Here is a 21,798-nt window from a genome sequence, read left to right as displayed (position 1 = left end):
TTGTCCGACTCTGTCTTCCCATCGACACAGCAAACCACCGCCCCTACTTGAATCAGGACCATGAACAGTTCCTCCAGCCTCTGCCATGGGAGTCGGCGTAATTGCAATCCTGCTGGCCTTCTTGGCACTGGCTCGCGCCCTCCGCAATTATAGTCGCTTGAGCTCCATCCCGGGTCCGTCGTTCGCGGGCTGGTCGGATCTTTGGCGTACCTATGCTCGCAACTCACCCCACTACGGTCGCCGTTTGTCAGGACTTCATCTCGAGCATGGCAAGGCCGTGCGCTTGGGTCCGAATTTCGTCAGTGTGGCCGACCCAGCTGTCATTTATCAGCTGCATCAGAGCGAAGGAGGTTGGAGGGTATGAACCACTTTATCCATAGCATAGTGCCGGTGTTAATTGCTGCAGTCTGCCTCAGAAATTCTATCGCATACGGATCAAGCCACCGCGGGCATCGCTTTGTACGGGTTTGGAAATACTCCATCATGGCGGGACCATTTTGGAGGATTAGCCCAGTACGAAGGGGCCATCGACGTTTCCGCCCAGGGACTCGTCAAAGCCATCAGGAGATATCACACACTCGACCTAACAGCATCTCTGCGTATATTTGCGACAACATTCGTTAGCGACTTTGTTCTGGAAGGCTGGCTACATAAGGAACGGATCAACAACCAGGGGACACCGAACCGATACCCAAGCCCGTCATCGATGATCGAATACCTCCTCTTGATGAGTCCAGCGCGATCACTGAAGAGAGGCCGCGGAGGACAACTTGCATCCTGTACGAGACTGCCGACAGGAACATCAGCCGCACCCCGACGAAACGAGCGGATCTTGAACGTCGCCACACCAACCCAGTCTCCCGAAAGAATCCAAAACGTCGCCAAAGGAGCAGACTGTCTCGTCAGTACATTCGTATCAGCCTTCTACTTCCTATCCAAACACCCAGAAGTCATGTCTCGACTCCAAGACGAAATCGACACCGCGTTCGCCGTCGGATCTCTATCGGACCTGCCCCTATGGCGAGAAGTCAACAGACTACCATACCTGAACGCCATCCTGAAGGAATCTATGCGACTGTCCTCCGCAGCCAACTTCGAAGAAGAGATACTATCGCCCAAGGGCGGTGCAACCGTCGCGGGGACGACCATCTGCGAGGGAACAGTCATCGGATGCAGCGCCCACGTCCTCCATTTCGATGGAGATGTATACGGAAACGACGTCCATATATTCCACCCCGACCGATGGCTCACGCCAGACGCCCAGCGACGGAGGAACATGGACCGAGGTCTACTGGTATTTAATCGCGGGGTGCGCAGCTTCCCGGACGTCCAGGTCGCTTGGCATGAGTTGAAAAAGGTTGTTGTGCTGCTTCTGATGAAGTTTGATGTGAGTTTTTTTTCCTAGTTTGAAAGAAAGAAAGCTTTGCTGACTACCGACTAGATGCAACTTCTCCGTGTTGAGGAAACCCCCAGCGACAAGAAGATCGCCGACTCCCGCCCGTCCATGATCGTGAACTTCAGTCCCCGTATTCCGGGGTTTTGATTTTTTTTCTCTCCCCTTTTTTCTTTGCCTCCCTTTCCTTGTCTCTTTCTTGTTTTGTTTATAAAGCGCAGTTCTGCTCGCAAGCAGCTTTCTCAGTCCGCACCAATCCCCACTGCCCTGGTGGCTTCTTCCTCCACAACGTTATTACCACTATTCTTGAGATACCCACCCGATTTTTATGTTTTCTATCATATCTGCACTCATCCCTATATATCATTTCCGCAATGCCCTTGAATCTTATATTCCAACAATAATATCAATGTCGGAGAGATAGTACAGTATGTTCCACGGACGCACGCCAAGACCCACACCGGACTGACGCGAACTCGCGCTTGCGCTTCGGGCCCGAACGCCTTGATTTCCCGAGGCGAGGGGCCGGCCGGTGTCGGACAACCAACACCAACACCAACAAAACCAGACTATCACCAGTTGGCAGTGTATACGCCGTACAGAGACCTGTTCTAGAAAATAAAAGCAAAAAAAAAAAAAAAAAAAAAAAAAAGCGACACGTACTATTTGTTCGCCATGATATGAAGAAATGTCTAGATACTGAGGACATTGTAATTAGATTCCAGCTGTTGGTTTATTTCCCGTTTTGAATAGTTTCATCGTGTAACTCGTAGTTCACTTCCGTATAGATAAATAACCATGTAATCAAATCAAATCACGTCCTTTGTTTCATCTCCCGTTTCGAATTTCATCATACAAGCATGGATATAAGTCGTGTCGTGGTTCAATCTGGCGGATGCCATGCCATGCCATGCTATGGGTTGGATATCTGTATCTGTATCACAAACCAAGGCGTAACGAGCACGGTGCAGGAGCTTGAGCGAGGATCTTAATCGTAGTCGTACTTATACGTCGACGTCAACCGCGGAGGTATAGCATAACATATCCATAGCCATAGCCATAGCCATAGCCATACGATACGCCTCTCGCCTCTACGCGGCCCACGCCTCCCTAAGCACCCTCTGCCCTCTCTCCAATACCCTCGAAGGCTCCTCGCCCAACCATTGCCCCTCCAAGCGACTACTATTCGCCTCAAACTCCCAGGCTCGTCCGCCTTCAATATACATAGACGTGCCATTCAGGGTATCATCCACCAACACCCCCGCAGTGACCCTAGCCACCTCATCGGATGTACTAATCGGCAGCCCTTCCTTCGTCCAGCGGTCACAGAGTTTCTTGGTTAGGGCGGGGTGGGTTTCCGTCATCCAGGGGCAGATGGTATTGATCCGCAGGTTATGTTTGTAGGGGAGGGAGAAGTAGGGACGTAGGGAGCGCATCAGGCCTTGGACGCCGTGTTTGGCGGCTTGGTAGACGGATACGCCCGGGGTTTCTTTGAAGCCGGCCGTGCAGGAGAAGAGGGTGATGGAACGGTCGGTGAGGGGGCCTCGGTTGTGGCGGAGGTAGACGCTTGCGATCCGCGTGATGTAGAGTGGGCCGAGGAGGTTGACGGTTAGGTCGTCGGTTGAGGGGTGCTAGCCGGTGATACATAAGACATAAGTGATTTGACTGACTGGGGTGAGGCATACGCTTGGGATGATGTAATGTGATGTACATACCTTGCGAATAGCATCCAGGTTCAGAGAATTGTCGAACCAGTTCTCCGTTGACTCCATGCTGCCAGCTGTGACGACGACATGGTCGATGCGCTTGTAGGTCTTGAATGCGAACTCGAACAGCTGCAGCACAGATTGGTAGTCGGTGATATCGACGGGCTGGAAGGCAGACCGTGCGGGCTTGGGTGGCGCGGCGGGCTCGGTGTACACGGGCCAGTTGTCGCGACACTGCCGAGCTAGGTGCGACCCTCGAGGGCCGTCTTTGTCGCCGATGCACACGTAGGCTTGGTTCTCGCAGCAGAGTTCTACGAGGCTGGCGCCGATACCGTTGGCTCCGCCTGTGGAAAGCTTGTTAGTTTGGGAGAGTGGGGATAAGGGGAGGGGGAGGGTGGAATGGGATGGCGAGAGCGTACCGATTACGAGAATAACCTTTTCGTAGAGAGCCTCCTGCTTGATTTCGGGGTTGTATTGGGTGAGGGTTTCGATAGAGGTGGTTGAGTTGGATGAGGAGATGGAGTCGGTTGACGCGATCATGTTGACCCTAATGACAAGGGAAGGGGGGCTGTAGGACGAGTGATGGGAGAAATATGTCGATGAAGAGTCGGAATATTGCCTGCTTATATGCAGCGCCGGAGGATTTGACTCCTCAACGAGCTGGATGTGGCACACCCCCTACCGATTTGCAGAAGGGAAAACATGTGGTTCGTGGCCAGTCAACCCGGGGTGTGACATGTGAGGCTTTTCTGGTTTGTGGGTCTAATGGAGTTAGTTCTCGCTGCGGAGGGGATGTGTAATGGGACAGGGGCTGCTGTAGCCCGTAGGGTCTTAGATATAGTTAGGCGAAGGTAGGCAACTCGACTCCACTGATGGTACTTTCTCCGCCTGGCAGCTCTTATCTGTCCACCGTGGATCGGGGATCCGCGAGTGCGGGGGGTGGGAATCCGGAGAACATCATGTTGAGAGCAATGCTGTGCGAGAAATGAGATGAAGAGTGGCCTGCGATGGAGGCGAAGGCAGAGATTGGAGAGAGAGAGAGAGAAGAGAGGAAGATGACGGCGGTGGTGGAGGGCGTGACCACGGCAAGCCTCAGGCCATGGCTTCGATTCCTGGATGCCTGAGGACGGGCAGGCACCAATCCCGACGAGTCAACCCTCACACTCTCCTCTCTCTCTCTTCTCTCTCTCCAACATTCTCGTCCGCGTCCGCATCATTCCTCCGGGCCATTGACCGCATTGAGTCCATGATGCTTCCAATCCTTGTCCTTAGCAGGTTTCGGCCCATATCTCCCTTGGTTACTATCGCCCTTTTCGCTGTCTGTAGAGCCTTATGTGGTCTCGCTCCCTTGGGTCCCGAAAGTCTCTCACTCTTTGTCTCTCACCCTTTATACAGGAATCATGAATCAACTCCTCCCCGGTCCGGTCCTCTGGCTCCGATACCGAAGCCCACTGTCATTCCGCAAGCCACCTACCACTGACGGAACCAGTCACGACGAAAGGCGAGGCCACAAAACTTTGAAGCTGGTCATAGATAAGGGTTGCGCACATGTGCGACATTTGTTGGGAGAGCTTCGTCTTACTATAAGATTTGGCCAAAGACGAACATTGAAGTTACTGACAGGGGCAACTGACGGAATTCCTGAACTGGTAACCGAGCCACTTCGGCAGAACAAGGGTCTATGTGATCGCGAGTGTTATCACAATCCTGGAGCCAGGCAGATATTAGATCCCAATTTGCTTGCGGCTTCGGCCATCGGAAGGATATCAGCTTCTTGCCCGATGACGGGTTGAGAGTCCCGAGAAGCTTTAATGTCTCTGTCAATTCCAAATGATTAGTCCTGTCGATCAAAAACAAAACAAGTATATTATTGGGAATCTATCTAGGGAAGCCCATCATATCTATTTCTCTCGCAGCCGCGAAATCGTCAATTTATATATCGATTTCTAGGTGATGTAAATGACTCCTCGCACTGGGACGTAGTGCCTTTGCTAGCAGTGTTACGTCCGTGAATGAGGTTACTTGATCCGTAGCCGCTAGAGCAGACGCCTGGTCGACAAAGATTCGATAGCTGTGGCAGTGCGACGATCGGCCTCGTAATTCGTCAAGGGTTCCCAGTTTCAATTGCAGCGCACGTAATCCGAAAGCATTCGGTCGGTAGGGTGACCTATTGAGCATCTCTGCTTCTTTGTCACACCCGGAAAAGAAAACACATCTCACAAGGTGTTCCAGTCTCATGTGCTTACAAGACTGGCATAGGGAATCCATGCGAATGTTCAAGCACTTGGAACAATCATCATGGAAAAATTGCTCTAAAGTGTATTGGAAGATACCACCACACTTGGTATCCGCTGACCAGTCTAGTCGCAGTGCAAAGTTGTCATTTAAACCCCGGCAGAGAGAAAATGGTCCTTCTGGACACTTTTCATGTCTTCCCGACAGGCAAGGGAAGTGTGTTTCCTCTGGACGGAGAAATTCGAGGAATCCCATTTAGACGCGCCACAGACGACCCAGTATATGTAAGAAGGTTGGAAACTATATCAACTTCCAGACTTGAGATATACATCTGAGCAGCTTTACTACCCCATGGATAACAGGCAAGCTTTATTTTTGGTTGGCTCCCTTGACCATTCACCAACCCCTGCCAGGCCCACTCCACCCCACCCATCCTGTCCTACCCCTCGACCCTGACGGACGTGTCCCTCCAAGTCGGAGGCCTTATTGGACGTGTTTCACCAACTCAGACAGCCGGGCAGAGATTTCCGGTTACCGGGAACTATCGACCTGAAATTTACAGGTCAATGTGTGCCTAACTTACAGCCCACCGAAGAGGATGGCCCGTACGTATTCACACCTCCTGTTATGCTGGAGGTTGATGGCTGGCAGTTCACTTGTTCACCAATCAGCAATGAACAAGACAGCGATTCCGGAGAGCAACTGGCTGTGGAAAACCCTGTATTGATATAAATTCGCAGTCAGAGCGTCCACGACTTACTTGCGGTGTATCATATGGCTGAATCCAGGCTCCAGCAACTGGAGCACATCCAGCGGTGTTAATTCTTGCCAGAGCTTTACCTGTATGTGTTGGTTCGACTGGTCGCGGTGTGAGGCCAGAAGAAACGAGGAGTCCACTCAATCATCCCGAGGAATTAGGGTTGATATCATGCCAATGAATCTCATCCTTTTCCCCCAGGCCTCACCAGGGAAGCCATGTGACAATATGGATCCCCCCAGGTTTCGATTTCTGGCAGGCTATGCTAGAATGTCGACTTTTTTCAGCTACAAACTGAAATTTCTCCCCAGATTAAAAGAACGTGACAGACAATCGTGAGCGACCGTCGACCACATTTCCAACAAGATCTGTGGCAATTGCTAGATATGAGTAATGGCTACAACAAGACTATGCCTCAGGTATCCAATAAAGTCTGATATGATTGAGTCAGCAGTTTCGAAAGAGACAATCAGTCGAAGAACAATTAAGCTATTTGTCGAACTACCAAGCTTTCAACCCATTTATCCAGATCTCCCATCCTTCAAATGAGACAAGAGACATCATTGTCGTATTTTCAAGCACAAACTCTGGAACGATTGCTTGACATCATGGGCAGGCCCATAAAAAGGGAAATCGTAATAATATCAATGGCTCAGAAGTGAGACGCTAAGTTTAAAGCGTTCATCCGAACCAAACCGATCGGGCTCGGCATGAACGCACACAAAGTCGTTATGGAGATTGCCTCTTTACGTCACCACCCGCCCGTCCAGACCTAAAGGATTTATAAGGCGAGAATGGACTCACTTGGTGACATATAGAGATCGAAAATCAGGTTTAAAATGAATGCAATTGGAAGAATCTGCCGGGCAAAATCTTTCCAATATTCCAAGAGGGTTATATTGGGCTCTGGCAGGACAATCACACCAAGTCTCCACGCAATCGCCCTTCGAGACTATTCAAGCAAAACCACAAATTACAACGGCAACATGACCAGTCAACCCCCCATCAACGAGATGGTATATTTACCTCAGGTGATGTCACCGAATAGATCCTTCGGTGTCTTCCGGAAGGTTTTGCATACGGGTCTATACTCGCAATTTGTTGCGATGGAAATTCCGGTCAATGGTGAAATTGGCGATGAGGTATTATATGCCTTTTCCGATATGATTACTTCCCTACGACATTTCTCTGCGCTGCCTGCAAGAATCTATGTTGCTTGGGGAAATATTCTAACTTATCGCAAATCATAGATCCACACCGTCGACCAAGTCCTGATGTTTACCTCGGGCACCGGCAAAGCGATCGTCGCAGGAAAGGAACAACAGGTGAAACAGAACGACGTCGTGATTGTACCAGCCGGTACGCAGCATCAATTCCTTAATGTGGGAGACACGCCGTTGGAGGTGGTGACAATATACTCGCCCGCGGAGCATGATCCACGGACGGTGCATGATACCAAAGCACAGGGTGACGCGCAGGAGGATGCGGGAGAGGATGAAGCGCCGGAATGGAGTCAACGGAGCAAGTCTGAAAATGAGAAGATCGGGCTGGTTCGATTACCATGACAGAATAACTAATTGTGTCTTGGGTACTGTATCGTCGATCTTCATGCATATATATTATTCCAGGGTACAGGCAGATGAGTGCTAAGAGTTGGAAGCATCTACTATGCATTCAACGACTTAGATGCTATATGCGAAATAATATTGTCCATAAAGATATCAAACTAGGGAGGTGTCTCGATCTAGCACTTTGACTACAAAATGTCAACTACATTATCAAATTCACATCTAAAAACCAATAAAATTTCTTGTCATCAATTACTTTCGCTGTTGGTCTAAATCCCCGAGGGTATATGTCAAAGCAACAGCCCCCATTTTGAACTATTCCTAAATGCAACCGTTTCCAAAGCCCTACCAAGCTCAGCAACCAACCCATCGGCCACCCCCTCCGTCCTCCAAGCAATATACCCATCCGGTCTGACCAGCACCGCCCCCTCCTCCATCCCAAACGCCCTGCAAAACTCCTCCGCATCACCAACCCTAACATGACGCACCCCTCCCACCACCTGCAACCCGTCATTGACATCCTCAACAACGCCCCTCCATTTCTCTCCAGCCGATAAAACCGTCCACCCCATCCCATCCACCACCTCCGCAATCGACACCTCCCTCCCATCCTCCATCTTCACCATAAAATGCGGCACCCTCGTTCCCGGCTGTCCCTTCCATTCATCCGGCCTCAACGCCGGCGGCAGCGCCAACGGCACCTTATACTCGCCTTCCTCCCCCAGGAACCCCTTCGACCGATAAATCTGTCCAAACTCCACTGCGTCATCATCCAGCCTCACCACCTCTCCCCCCTCTCTTCCCTCTTCCAAATGAACCTTATAATCCGCCCTCGCGAAGATCTGCTCATGACGCAACAACGCAACCGACCTCCTCTCAACCTCATACGTATCCAGCAACTCCTCTCCCGCTGGACAACCACCACCAACACCCAGCACCATCTTCATCTTCCACACCAGATTCTCCACGTCCCCAATCCCAGTATTCGCGCCATATCCGCCCCGATTCGGAGGTAACGTATGCGCAGCGTCGCCAACAAGAAACACCCTGCCAACCCGGAACCGCTCCGCTACCCAAGCAGTCAGCTCCCATCGACCAGTAGTGATTATCTCAACGGGGATGTCATCCCGACCGATTGCCGCACAGATACACGATAGCAGAGTCCTGCCATTGCGCTCAATATCATCGTAAAACATCAATACCCATCGACCATCATTATACGTCGTCAGAAAAGCCCGAAGACCAGGCTGTTCGATATTAAACTGCAACACCTCGGTTGCGTATTCCGAGAGATCAGCCCGGAAGAGCACGCTGCGCATAGTCTGCATATGACCACGTCCGGTCCGGAGGATATCCAATTGCGTCCGAATCGTCGACTTGCTCCCATCCGCAGCGATGAGGTACACTCCCCTGATAGTAGTCTTCTCCCCCTCCGGAGTGAGTGCAGTAACAGTGATGCCCCTCTCATCCTGAACAAACCCAGTCACCGTCCATCCGCGCCTAATATCCGCTCCCCGCGCCAAGGCCGTCGTCTCAAGTATCCGCTCCAGCTTATCCTGCGGGATCGCCGCTCCTCTCAGTGACGAGAACTTCGGCTTTCGCTTCGGGGTTGGCTGGACCTTGGGTTTGGGGTTGGGTTTGGGGTTGGGATTGGGTTCAGATTCAACCTTCGACCAAGCCGTCCGCTCGAACCATTCCCCTGCAAGACTGTGCACGCGCGCCCGCAGGAGAGTGAAATCGGCTGGTGCTTGCGGGATCTGTTCCGCGATTCCGAGACTGCGGTAGTATTCCATTGTGCGTGGTGTGAAGCCCATTGCGCGCGGGTGGGCAGAGATATGGGTGTGCTTTTCGAGGGTTATGTTGGGGATTCCGGCGGTCGTGAGGGCGAGGGAGGCGGTTAGGCCGACGATGCTGGCGCCGAGGATTAGGATGGGGGGTGGGGAGGCCATTTGGATTGGGAGTGAGGGGGGAGAGGGTTTGGTGGTGGGGGGTGAGGATTGGTTTGAAAGGTAAGTTAGGAGTGTTATCTGATTGAAATCGTGGTACAAGAACTTCTCGCTCATTGTGAAGAGATGGAGCCAGAGTGAATAAAATGGTTCTTATAGATCCTCGGTTGTCGCATCTCGGGCCCGAGGCGGTCATCGATCGGGGGGGGGGGGGTCCTCGGGAGGGTCCTCGGGCCCGAGGTGGTGGTTAGCCAATCACAGGTCAATCGGGTGGTAGGCTCGAAAATATAGTGGCCGATTAAGGCATGGGAGAGACGGCATCGTCTCCATTGTTTTGATCTCACGTGATACTTTAGCTTCTTCCATTCATCACAGAGCGCTTCCTGGAACCGCCATGTGTGAAAAATTTCACCGTAATACTTGCCAGACAAAATTGGCCGCCGGATGTCTTTTTGGTCAAGTGAGTATTATCAGTGAAGAAGAGAACTGAACGGGGTCCGTGAGCTCAGATCATGTAGGGCAGAGGTCAGTTTATACGATTCGCGGATACCCCCCGCTACCCACGTATTTTGCACCTCGTCCGAAAGCGACAGACTGCAGATACCATACTACATCCTCGTTGAAACAGGCAATCAACCATCTACTGAATAAACCTTTAACATTAAATAAACATCTATCTATCATTATCTATAACCATAACCATAACCATAAACGCATCATCTATGCAGTCTTCCCCTGCCGATACCGTTTCCAATGCACCGACATGAAGCAAATCGAGGTAACCAGCCCTAACGCGGCCAGCCCGATACCCAAATACAAGGCCCCTCGGTACCCCTTGAGGGCATTTTTCCCGCCATCATTAACATTTGACTCCACCGTGCCAGCAAACCCGAGACCCAACGAAATCGAATAATTGACTGTCGTTGTGACCAACGACGCAGCGAGGCCTTGGTGGTGGTGATGCATGGAGTTACTGAGAATTAGAGTGCCGGAGGGGAAGGACATGTCCCTGTTACCAAGCAAAGATTAGCATTCCTCTTACGAACGGTACCGGGATGGGAAGGGGGAAAGGGGAGGGCGTGAACTTACATCCCCCACGACGTAATCAAACTAACGACAAACGCCTGCGCCCAGTACGTCTGCCCCAGGGGGACGGTAGCAAAGATGGCCTGTCCGGCGGTGAAGAAACACATGGCGAAGAACATGATGACACTGGGGGGCAGCTTTCCGAGGAGGAAGCCCGTGACCAGGGCTGCCACGGCGCCGGACGGGGCCGCGGCGCACCATTTTGCCGTGGCGAGGAGCGGCGTGTCGCCCTTGATTACTTCCATGAACTGATAGAAGTAGTAGATGATGATTCCGAAGCTGGACCAGCCGGCGGCAATGCATCCGAGCACCCAGGCGAGGTCGCCGGTGAGGACGGAGCTTGGGACGAGGGGGCACGGGGCCGAGCGTTCGACGAAGACGAAGGCGCCGAAGATGACGAATCCGACGATCAGAAGAGCGTAGGTGTAGGGCGTTGGCCACCCGACGAGTGCGGCTTGGTTCCAGGCGAAGTTGATCAGGACGAGGCCGGAGATACCGGTCACAGCGCCGAGGATGTCCAGACGGGTCCAGGTGGTGAGGTCGTCTTTGAAGACGGGCCGGTGGGTGTGCGGGATGACCAGGATGCCGAGGGCCGCGAGAACGAAACACACCATCCCCAGGACCCAGAAGGCCCACGGCCACCAGACGAGCTGCGCGAAGAGAGACGAGAAGACACCTCCCACGATGAATCCGCCCGGAGCGGTGGCGCCAAAACAGCTGAAGATCATCTCCTTGCGCAGACCGGGTGGGTAGGCGCGGCCGAGGATGGCGATGGCGTTCGGGAGCAACATCGCGGGTCCGATGCCCTGCAGCGCGCGACAGCAGTCGAAGAATACCTTGTTGGACCAGACGCTGAATCCGGCCAGTATAGACCACAGTCCGAACCACGAGAACCCGATGATGAACATCAGTCGGTGGCCGTAGACGTCTCCCAGACGGCCGGCCACCAGGATGAAGGTCCCGACGGTCAGGCTGTACGCGGCGGCGAACCAGCTCAGCTCGCCGGCGCTGGTGGTGTTGAAGGTGTCGCCGATGATGTGGGCCGGGGCGATGGACATGCAGAGACCGGCCTGCGTCATGAACTGGGCCATGCAGACGACCGCGATGAAGGCGATCTCTTTCCATAGCACCGACGGCGGCTTGAGTGCCGACTGGGCCGTTTCGAGCCGCGTCAGGGCGTCGTCCCCTGCCTCCTCCTCGTCGAGGGGCTTGTCGTGGAATTCATCGCCGCTGCGGCTTATTGTGGACTCGGAATCGTACGGTGTTGGGACATCGTGGAGCTGTTGTTGGGGGGTGGTGTTTTCTGGATCCGAGGCCATTTTCGACGACCTAGTAGACCGAGTCGGGAGCGAGAAGTTGAGGACAGGCGACCGAGCGCCCGAGCTCGGGGGCGAGACATGTTATTATAGCCTGGGCGTGAGAAAAACTGTTCGATCAAGAGTCCGATAATCAACAAAGTATGAAGTCGACGACCCACTGGCGTCGCCACAGTCGGCTGATGCTGCGATGCTGTTCGCCAGCGACGGGCCCGAGAGGATGCCTCAGGGGCGGACTAGCCCGTTCGGGGACGGCTTCAGCGCCTTCCGTCGGAAGCGAGTCGGGTCCGTCGGGGGGACCCAGTCGAACGTGTCTATTGTCTTTTTCTTTTCCCCGTAGAGCAGAAACGGTGAGGAATGACAAAATTAGCCTAAGATCGAAGATTTCCCGACCGGGATGCCGAAAACAGCAGAATTCATTTGCATCTCGGGCCCGATGTCTTGATGGTATATGCAGGGAACTGGGCTAGCTGATCGCGGTTAGATGCGAGAAAGGCTTTATCCGGTGACTGCAGGGGCGATCGACTGAGGTCATCCCAGCATCATCGCTGTCATTAGAGACTTTTGTCGAAGGCTATTTGTTGTTTTTGCTTTTGTCCGGCTTTGTCTTCTCAGCCTCCCAGGGCTGCTGCATCGCGCTAGGCCTGATCCGGTGGACCAGTCCCAGTCTGGCCATTTAGGCAGCCCTAAGTGAATGGAAGCATTCATAACAACACCGTATACATAATCCACTAGATAACCATCCTTGGGTGCTGGCCAGCAGGGCTTAATATGTCCAGGTACAATGTGATGAATATGAAAATGTCGCGGTTTACCTTCTTGAAATAGCATGGAACGTGTTTATTTTCTCTTCATGTGATGAGGAGACATCACACACAGAGACTAGTTTACGCGAGTCTACATGCATGAGACGGGATGGTGTGATGAGTCTTATCTCACTGCCCTTGTTCTTTTCGGAGTATTTGGTACACCCGGTCTGCCTTGTACTTTTCCCTTTTCTCTTATTATTTATCTTGAAAACATTATCCATTCTCTGGGAGTATACGAGTCAATATATATCCTGTGCCATAATATATCTGCAGAGCACGGAAATTGCCGCAAATTAGTATAAAAGCCAGATCTAAGAATTAGCCGATTATACTCTACCAGAAACAAGTCTTCCTGCCTGGGATATTTATCCAACAACGATTATATACGAGCCAACCATGCGCCGAAGAAGCAAAAAAAAAAGCCTAGAAAAGATCGAAAAAAAATATAATAGAATATTATTAATCGAATTGCGCTTATTGTCTATCTTCTGTTTCAAGCTCCTACTCGTGCTCCTGCGAACGCACTGACTCTGCCAACTGCCAACCACACCTTCCTTGACCCTGTGGTCTCATCCACAGACGCAGACACAGTGCGCACCGCGCACCGCAACACAACACAGGGTTAGCCACCATCATCCCCGGGCCCGCAAATGAAAGCCACTTATCTACCTTCTTCTCCTCCAGCCAAAGCCCAGCTTTTATCCTGATGCCTAAAACTAAAAGTACGGGAAAACAAACCATACTGGCCGCGAGGCGGGCGGGTTAGCCGCATCTAGGCTGAGGGATTAAGCTCACATCAGCGGAGGCTTGATCCAGAGGGGCTGGATGGGTCCCTGTGCTTGCTTGGGATTTAGGTTAGGTTAGGTTAGGTTATGTTGGCAGGCTGGGAGGGAGGGGGCTGGAGTCCACTGCACAAGGTATGTATGGGGCGGTGTTATTGAGGAGTGCGGAATTACGGACGAGGGAAGGGTGGAAGAGGAAAAGAGGGCTGATGGATGATCGGGAATGAAAGACGGTGATCAGATGAATGGGTGGATGGATTGGCCGATCGCGGGTATCATCCACGCCCTGTGGGGTTTAGACTCCGCTGCAAGGGGCTTATCTGATCCCTGAGACCGAGTCTGAGACTGAGCCCTAAACTGGGTCACATATTGTGGAGTGTGTGGACACAGTACCCTTCAGTTCCTTGGTTCTGGACGATACGGATGCCAATACTACCGAAAATAGACACTGCTTCGGCATCCCCGACGACATGAACACTCCTCGGTACATCGCCGGCGCGGACATGGCCTCCAATATCAACACCTCAACCTACAGTGTCCCCGGCTACAAGGAGTCGCGCCACGACGTCATCCTGGCGATGATGAACTGGGTCGAGAACGGCACCGCCCCCAACGACATTGTCGCCATCGTGTGGAAGAGCCTCACCACCGCTGATGACGTGCTTCGTCGGCGCCCCATCTGCCCCTATCCCCTCCAGGCTAAGTACACTGGCCACGGCGACCAGAATGACCCCGATAACTGGACTTGCGAGTTGCTGTACTAGCTCTACGGCTACGCGCTGGAGTGGGCTGGATTAGACCCGGAATATCTTTTATATTAGAGATTAGGGAATTGTGAATACAGGATGAGGGCTGTGAGAACTAGGAGGGATTCTTGGATATTAGTATCCTTATGATGTGTGTGTTTGTATTGATACTGTTGAATACAGCAAGGGTTGGATTGTTTAATAGCACGGAATGGTAGTAATGTATTTGAGTATTACCTACGAGATCATTCCATGATTTTCCCCCTACTTGGCCCGTCTCGACGATGAAATGAACAAGAAAGACAGAAGAAAGAAGACCACGTTAAGCAACAAAAGAACCACATCCCCGCCTTCCGGGCCTATGACTCTATTCCTTCGATCATCCTATCAACAAGCCCCACGACGGAATTACCACCCCTCCGGCATGGCTTGAGTGTAAGGAAGCTTCGCAATCAGACGAAACAAATCAGGCGAAAGCCCCAACCTCCGGCGAAGGACGAAGGCACAACTCCGGACATCTTCCGATATAGCCATGCGGGGATGAGCCAGCATGATGCGGATCAAGCGCGCATCACCCGAGGCCAGAGCGGAGCACAAGGGGGAGAAGGCGGGGAGGCCTTTCATATGAAGCGTGGCGATATCCACGCCGGGACGGTTCAGAAGAGCAACGACATCTGCATGACGAAGTCTCCGGACGGCAATATGCAGAGCCGATTCATTATTTTTATCCACAGCCATGGCATCGACAGGAGAACGGAGCAGGAACTGCGGCATTTGCTTGTTCCCGCCCAGCAGCGCGTAGTGCAGGGCGGTGCGACCTTTCTTGTCTTTGACGTTCAGAAGTCCGGGCGCCTGCTGAAGAATGTAGTTCACGATGAAGGGCTGGCCCAGACGACAGGGGAAGATACTTGCGCGATGCAGCAGGGTGGCGTTCTCGGAACATCGGATCGTCTCGAGAGGAGTCCCGTTGCGGACGGCCTGGACCATCAGATCCAGGCGTTCCATGCGGCAGATGGTGTGGAAGACATTCGCGTACGTGAATGTCGCCCCCGAGTTGATCAGGAACTCAATTATGGCTGCCTGCATGAAATCTGTCTCCACGATGAAGAACGGGATCACGTAGTCCAGAGGACGGGCGTCGCGCCAGTATCCCCGAGAATTCGGATCCGCGCTGTACTCCAGGAGCAGCTTCACGCATTCAACCTGCAGGTGCACCACGGCGAGCGAGAGAAGGCGGATCCCCGAAGAGGTCAGCTTGTTGGGATCCACCCCTCTTTCGAGTTCCTGGCGGAGCGTCTCAACGTCACCGTCGACGATTGCTCGCGGCACGCGTTCGGTGGGATCGGGCTCGAACAAACACCGGGGTTTGGGTTGGTCTTTAAGCTCGTCGCGGTCCCGATATTCCATGATGAATTGCTCCTGGATGGCATAGTTCAAGTTGAGGGTTCCTTCGAGGCCAAAGGCCTCACTGGTGGTCATCGCGTCCACTTGCAGGAAACGGGAGAAACTGGTCTCGTCGTTCAGCTTCACGTAGTCTGCGCAGGAATGACACATACATTCTTCAATATGAAGACAAAGCTCGATGGGGTAGTCGCCGATCCCGTCGCCGTGGCCTTGATATCGGAGGGTCCACGGCTCGGGAGACGCCGTGCCGGAGGATGCGTCGGGCCATTCCAGGGCCGTGCCGTCGGGAGATGCTCCTTCATTCGGAGATGGTGCTTCGTTGAGGGATGCTTCGTCAGGAGATGCCATTGGATTGGTAGCGGTAGACAGAGAGCTAGTCGATTCTGATATTGCAGTTGGTTGAAGAGGGAAAAGCCCAGCTTCGCGGGGAAGAAAGGAAGGGGCTTAAATAGTCTCTCACAGTCGGTGTATTCCACGCAGGAAGCCTCCTGACAGACTGCGGTAAGCTCCTAGGAAATCGGTGGATGGAAAGCTGCACGACGCAACAAAGGCAGTATCTGCTGGGGTCCTCTTTCCAGGAGATCGCCCTCTTTCCATCGGGATATAGAAGGTCCCCGCCAATGTCTTTCGGAAGTTCCCTCCATGCTATGGCGTCTCCCACTGTTTTGACCTACATATGCATGGCAGATGTGAGAATCAGATGTTTGAAAGACCTGATACCGCATCTGGAGGGCAGTTCCAAGCATGAATGGCCGCAAATTGGCGGAGGTGGGCAAAGTGGGCAAAGTGCGTGGCAGTGAATGGACCCTAACTCACCCTTCCGCGCACCACTTTGTCTGGCCCGTCCACATTCAATCATCTTTTGAGACTTCAACCATCTCAGTATATGGCATTGTGGGCCTATAGCAAGAAATCGAGGCTGCAAGACTGGTATTTTTTGATTGGTTGATTATTGCATTATATCCAAGCACAGCACTCTGAGAGGCTCGCTGGGTCGCCGACGGCCAAAGGGCCATGACTGCGGGGATTTTCCAGCCATGAAGTGACCAGTGACCCTGGATATTTGCTTCGAATTGTTCGATTGATGTAATCTACGCGCATAGCCTGGAGGAAGACGGATATATCTATGAAACACGCGCAGGGCCGTGGGGGCAGTCACTGGACAAGGCTGCTATCAACGCCGCTCCAATTCCCGATCCATCCTCTGCTTGAACAAAAGTGACCAGGTCCTCAACATCATCTGGCCAATCCATAATCTCCCGCAAAGCAGCGGCAGCACGGGTTTTGAACCGGAACAGCTTCTCGAATGTCGACCCGTCCACTCCAACCCGACCTGTTTCCAAGCCCTCCTTCTTGCAAATTGCCGCAATGCCACAGGCATACAGTCGCGCGGCCCGGGTGCATACAATCTCCCCGATGAGACAACAAACTCTCAACTCCTGCAACGTCGGTTCAATTCCAAATTGTTCATTCAAGATAGCACGGGTCTCAGCCATAACACTCTCCGTTGCAGAGCCGTCCTCTTCCATCTTCGACACGCAGGACGATTCCATCGAGTTGACCCGTCTCAGACGACTGATATCCGCCCCCTCCAAGAACCCCGACGTATCATGCAGATGAATGAGAATCAGCCTCGCGATCTCCCCAACATACAGCCCCGCAACCATCTTCTCATACGTCTGCTGGCCCGGTCGCGGAGACGTCCGATCGACCTCGACATCAAACTGACAACGAGGAAGCACCTGATGGCTGTTATCAAAGGCCCCATACTCCGTATTAATCGCCACCGGCTGGTCATCTGGAAGCTCATAACCCGCGATCTTCGGCACACGCCCACACCGTTCCAGATACGCCGAATTGCACCCGGTGCCGAAGATACTCCCGATCTTGACCTGCGGGTCGCGGTAAGCCGACGCGATCAACGTCCCGGTGGTATCATTGACCAGGGCGACGACGCGAACCGGCACATTCTGTATGTTTTATTCAGTAGGTGTCACCAAATCAACCCATCAACGCGCGCGATTCTCACTCGACTCACCCTAACCTCAAGCGCCTCCTCCAACTGCGCCACAACATCATGTCCCTCCACCCCCGCAATATCAAACCCCTTCGTCCAGCGCTGCAGCACGCCGTGCCGAATATTCTCCTGTGTCACGGGGTACGAGAACGTAAAAGCCAGTGGCAGTTTCTCCTCCCCTGGGTGCAGATCATGCTCGACCAGAAACTCCGCTACCCGGTCCGCGACATAGTTCCATAGCTCGTCTGCCGTCCCCGTCTTCAATCCCCTGGGTAGCTTGAACTTGCTCTGCGTGATCTCATATCCACCTTTCTCCTCTGTCAGAATCACGTTGCAGACGCGGATGTTCGTCCCGCCCATGTCGATGGTCAGGTATTGGCCTGTTTCGTACCCGGTCGGGTATTTCATCGCCCAGGTGACGTTCATGGGCTGGTCCGTTAGCGTGTATTCCTCGAGGGGTAGGTGACCGACATACTATATCGCTGTCTTCGTGAGTTAGACCTGCGCTGCGTAAGTTCATGGCCCATGGCTGGGAGGGGCGACAGGCAAGGGCCATCTATATACCTCTGTCCAATTCCCGGACAAAATGATCTGTTATACGTCTGAGACTTTCTCCATCGACTGTGAATATCTGCGCGATGCGTGATACTTCCTCTGAGACCTTGTCTGGGATCCCTGTGGCCGGGGTCAGAGGCGTTAGTGAGGGCTTTGCGTGGCATGTGGTGTGGTGCGGTACCGGGCGGAAAGTGGATGCCCACTCTCGGGGCGTCTTGGGCTTCTTTCATTGCGACTGACTGGCTGGATCGCTACCTTGGTCTGTTGCTATCTAGGAATGTATATCACTAGATCCAGATGTAGAGCGGGCTTCTCTTAAATACAGAAGGAGGTAGGTAGGTAGTAGGTACGCAAGAGAACGGAAGCAGCAGCCCGCTTCTTACGTCCCCCCTCTTTGTTTCTTGTATCCCGCCTGTGAAATCCCGCAATAATGCCATGTCATATCTGTCGGAAATCCCCCCTCCCCACCAGTAGACCGGACTTCATTGGCATCTCTGCAGCTGATAGAGTTAAGTTTATGATTAACTTCGTCGGGATGGGAGAGTTGAGTTCAGTGTGACGTCGGCCCGAGACGGGTAGACGTAACTATGTTACAACGATGGGTGGCGTGTTCCGCGGCATCAAGGTGGATTTTTTGGGTTGGATCCGTGGGACGGGGGCTGAGATTGCTGATAAGATAGTCGAGGGCGGATTTGAGTGGTGGGTTGGTGGGTGAATTTGGGAGCATTGGAGATCTAGATCGCGGTGGGAGGGTGTTTGTTTAGTGGAGATGGGTGGTTGGTTATCTGGGATTCAGTGAGTAAGGGTTTGATCCACGATCGCGTTGGTTGATGTTTGTAGGGATTGATGGGAGACGTGGACTGACGACTGGCATATTGGGTTCTGGTGTTTGTGGCTGGTGTTTTTCATTTGGGATTGAGCAATCCGGTAAAGACTTTATATATAGCCGTTCTGGTCAATCTTGTCACCGTAAAGTATGAAAAGAGTTGGATTATTGGAACTAGTACTACCACATAGACGAACCTAACTTTGTATTAGAATACAGGGAACACTTCATATTCATGGTCAATATAAGTTTCGCTGATGAAATCTGTTCTGATAGCCAGTCTAAAATAACCGATATCTATAGTAATACAGCAAGAATGGACATGCACTCGTTCCATCCGGAGAAGAACAGCTTGCCTACTCCATAAGCCTTTAGTGTGATCTTCAGCACAGACTTCCAATATTTTCAACAAGAATAGCTTTTGCCATCCTTCTGGTTGTATAGACTCAATCCCTCTATTGGAAGACACCCGAGGCCCGAGGAATCCAGATGTGCAAGCCGACAACCGAAAAGCATCCTACTCTGCACCTCGCGGGATATTTATAGACACTCAAAAGAAAGATAGATACTGCGAGTGATCCTAGGTGATGAGACGAATTGTAGTCGGGTGGACATGATGTCCCCGGATGCTTTGTTGTAGGGTTATAGGGAATATATATGGGTGCTGTTTGTTTGTTCTTTTCCCAATAAACTCATGACAGTGCCCTCTGTGGGATACATTGGAAATTTCGGTCGCTGAATGCTTTGCCAGAGGAATTTCTCACTAACTTTTTCTTTTTTTTTCTTTTTTTTTTTTTTGAAATTTCTTTTTCTCGGTCGCTGGTGGTGCAAGGCCAGGCTCCCGTCGATCCATCCGAAAGTGGTACTCGACGAAGTTACACTGTACTTGCGGTTAAATAGAACTTGACATTAGTTATTTTTTCAATCTTCAAACGCCCCACCCTATAAAAAGGTTCTCTACCTCCAGAACCCCAACATATTGTCACCACATATTTTTCACTTTCCCAGTAATATCCCTCGCAGACAAGTCACGTGATACCCCACACCAAGGGATGACATGCAGCAAACGGACCAATCATCGCCTAGGATCCCCTCTGCATCGCCAAGAAAAGGCCATCAGAACTTGCCCCTGTTCTGTTCTGTTCTGTTCTGTTCAAACTCCATCCATCTCCAGCATCAACCTCGGCTAACACAAAAAACCCCATCCAACACTTCACTGCCCAATAAACACAAAATGTGCCAAGCGTGTATCCCAGCTGACGACTATGACTGTGACTCGGATCTCGAGTTCCACTCGGATAACGAGTGTCCCTGTCCACATGACCATGCCCATGACCAGGACCAGGACCACAAGGAGCCGCATGCGCACCATGAGCACGGACACAGCCACGAACACAGCCATGGCCACGACCATGAAAATCAACACAACCACAACCACAACCACAACCACCGAGAAATTATCTCCGACGAAGACAACAACGAAGACACATCCTCCCACGAGACCGTGTCATTCCCCTCCGACCCCTTCTTCGCCCGCCTCATCACCGCCAGCCGCCAGTTCAAAGACCAGATCGTCATCAATGACAGCGCGCAGGGGCTGCAACTCACCTACGCGCAGTTCCTGCAGGATGTGCAGGCACTGCGGGTGAAGATCCGGGCTGCGGTTCCTGCGGATCTGCTGGATGCGAACGGCACGTTCAAGCAGGGCGCGGGGTATGTCGGCGTGCTGGCGGAAATCCAGTACCCGTTTTTCGTGGCCAGTTTGGCGGTGTTGAGCTTGGGGGGTGTCATTGTGCCGATGGGTGTGTTTCACTCTTCTCTGCCCGCTTTTCTTTTCTTTTCTTTTCTTTTTTTTTTTAACCCAGATACTAACAACCAACAGGCCACGCCCCCGAAGCAGACCAAGCATTCGCCATCATGGAAGAATCCCGCGCGATAGCTCTCCTCTTCGATCCTACCCAATCCGACCTAGCCACTGGCATCGAAAGCGAAGCCAAGTCAGAGGGGAAGTCCACGCTCCAACTTCCCATCGAGATCAACCTGGCGCAGAAGAGCCCAGGAGAACAGAAGTTCCGCTTCGTTACTGACGATAACCTGGTCATCCCCGCCGACCGCCCGGCGCTTCTTCTCTTCGGTGGTGGGGATGAGCCGGACGTGCTGACCCGCCAGGCCTTCTATGATCGAGCGACGGGTGAGGCGACGGCCGTGCCGCCGGAGATGAGGGATGCGATGATGCTGTGTATTCTTATATGTTTGTCTTCGGGACCTCCGCCGTCGTGAGGCCCGGGTTGGGCTTTTGTAGAATTGGAATTGGAAGATATAACGGGATGATAAGTTTCGCATGTGTGTTGGCGTACTTGTCTGACGCGGATGTAACCTGCTCACAGCCTCCGTCGTAGGGAATTGGCGTTATGACCTTGTGGTGCCAGAGGCGCGATTGGCATGGAGCCCCTCACTGTGAGAAGACAAGTGAGCGCTCATACCGCCATCATCTCGGCGACACGTAGCAGGTTCAGACCCGGATATCAGAACCCGACGGTCTTTTATACTTTCAGCAATTGTATGAGTGACGTCCCGAGCCAAAGAGTAGCTTCTAGCCCAACAGCCGCACCGTCTATCATTGACGGGTTGGTTTATAAGTATTGCGAGTTG

The 21,798-nt window shown here is 52.5% G+C and overlaps 9 protein-coding genes across 9 annotated transcripts; 4 read left to right on the top strand and 5 right to left on the bottom strand.

The window, feature by feature from the left end:
* Window positions 1-85: 85 nt before the first annotated feature.
* On the top strand, window positions 86-1,521 carry BO70DRAFT_309778 (putative cytochrome P450 monooxygenase; the record flags this gene model as incomplete). Its single annotated transcript, XM_025540141.1, has 2 exons — window positions 86-350; window positions 510-1,521. The coding sequence occupies 2 exons, from the start codon at window positions 86-88 to the stop codon at window positions 1,403-1,405; spliced, it is 1,161 nt and encodes a 386-aa protein (XP_025401757.1). The 3' UTR covers window positions 1,406-1,521.
* Window positions 1,522-2,059: 538 nt separating this feature from the next.
* On the bottom strand, window positions 2,060-4,115 carry BO70DRAFT_359686 (putative 3-hydroxyacyl-CoA dehydrogenase). The gene is made up of 3 exons (XM_025542593.1): window positions 3,519-4,115; window positions 3,109-3,443; window positions 2,060-3,024 (listed from the first exon to the last, which is right to left on the bottom strand). Exons 1-3 carry the CDS (start codon window positions 3,637-3,639, stop codon window positions 2,485-2,487), a joined length of 996 nt encoding a protein of 331 aa, XP_025401756.1. The 5' UTR covers window positions 3,640-4,115; the 3' UTR covers window positions 2,060-2,484.
* A 2,962-nt stretch (window positions 4,116-7,077) lies between these two features.
* On the top strand, window positions 7,078-7,656 carry BO70DRAFT_331469 (cupin domain-containing protein; the record flags this gene model as incomplete). Its single annotated transcript, XM_025540877.1, has 2 exons — window positions 7,078-7,233; window positions 7,342-7,656. The coding sequence occupies 2 exons, from the start codon at window positions 7,078-7,080 to the stop codon at window positions 7,654-7,656; spliced, it is 471 nt and encodes a 156-aa protein (XP_025401755.1).
* A 293-nt stretch (window positions 7,657-7,949) lies between these two features.
* Window positions 7,950-9,608, bottom strand: BO70DRAFT_369136 (FAD binding domain protein; the record flags this gene model as incomplete). The annotated part of the gene is made up of 1 exon (XM_025544665.1): window positions 7,950-9,608. One exon carries the CDS (start codon window positions 9,606-9,608, stop codon window positions 7,950-7,952), a length of 1,659 nt encoding a protein of 552 aa, XP_025401754.1.
* Window positions 9,609-10,325: 717 nt separating this feature from the next.
* BO70DRAFT_385443 (MFS transporter) lies at window positions 10,326-12,010 on the bottom strand (the record flags this gene model as incomplete). Its single annotated transcript, XM_025545738.1, has 2 exons — window positions 10,326-10,614; window positions 10,695-12,010. The coding sequence occupies 2 exons, from the start codon at window positions 12,008-12,010 to the stop codon at window positions 10,326-10,328; spliced, it is 1,605 nt and encodes a 534-aa protein (XP_025401753.1).
* A 2,091-nt stretch (window positions 12,011-14,101) lies between these two features.
* BO70DRAFT_286714 (tannase-domain-containing protein) lies at window positions 14,102-14,362 on the top strand (the record flags this gene model as incomplete). Its single annotated transcript, XM_025539209.1, has 1 exon — window positions 14,102-14,362. The coding sequence occupies one exon, from the start codon at window positions 14,102-14,104 to the stop codon at window positions 14,360-14,362; it is 261 nt and encodes an 86-aa protein (XP_025401752.1).
* A 390-nt stretch (window positions 14,363-14,752) lies between these two features.
* On the bottom strand, window positions 14,753-16,096 carry BO70DRAFT_350608 (ankyrin repeat domain-containing protein; the record flags this gene model as incomplete). Its single annotated transcript, XM_025541700.1, has 1 exon — window positions 14,753-16,096. One exon carries the CDS (start codon window positions 16,094-16,096, stop codon window positions 14,753-14,755), a length of 1,344 nt encoding a protein of 447 aa, XP_025401751.1.
* A 776-nt stretch (window positions 16,097-16,872) lies between these two features.
* BO70DRAFT_331464 (hexokinase) lies at window positions 16,873-18,550 on the bottom strand (the record flags this gene model as incomplete). The annotated part of the gene is made up of 5 exons (XM_025540876.1): window positions 16,873-17,718; window positions 17,787-18,194; window positions 18,241-18,266; window positions 18,330-18,440; window positions 18,502-18,550. 5 exons carry the CDS (start codon window positions 18,548-18,550, stop codon window positions 16,873-16,875), a joined length of 1,440 nt encoding a protein of 479 aa, XP_025401750.1.
* Window positions 18,551-20,380: 1,830 nt separating this feature from the next.
* On the top strand, window positions 20,381-21,426 carry BO70DRAFT_393936 (uncharacterized protein; the record flags this gene model as incomplete). The annotated part of the gene is made up of 2 exons (XM_025546422.1): window positions 20,381-20,948; window positions 21,029-21,426. 2 exons carry the CDS (start codon window positions 20,381-20,383, stop codon window positions 21,424-21,426), a joined length of 966 nt encoding a protein of 321 aa, XP_025401749.1.
* Window positions 21,427-21,798: the final 372 nt, after the last annotated feature.

The sequence above is a fragment of the Aspergillus heteromorphus genome (assembly GCF_003184545.1).
Source record: "Aspergillus heteromorphus CBS 117.55 chromosome Unknown BO70scaffold_5, whole genome shotgun sequence".
Classification (NCBI taxonomy): domain Eukaryota; kingdom Fungi; phylum Ascomycota; class Eurotiomycetes; order Eurotiales; family Aspergillaceae; genus Aspergillus; species Aspergillus heteromorphus.
The sequence above is the reverse complement of the archived record's forward strand: the minus strand, read 5'-3'. Positions and strand labels throughout refer to the sequence as shown.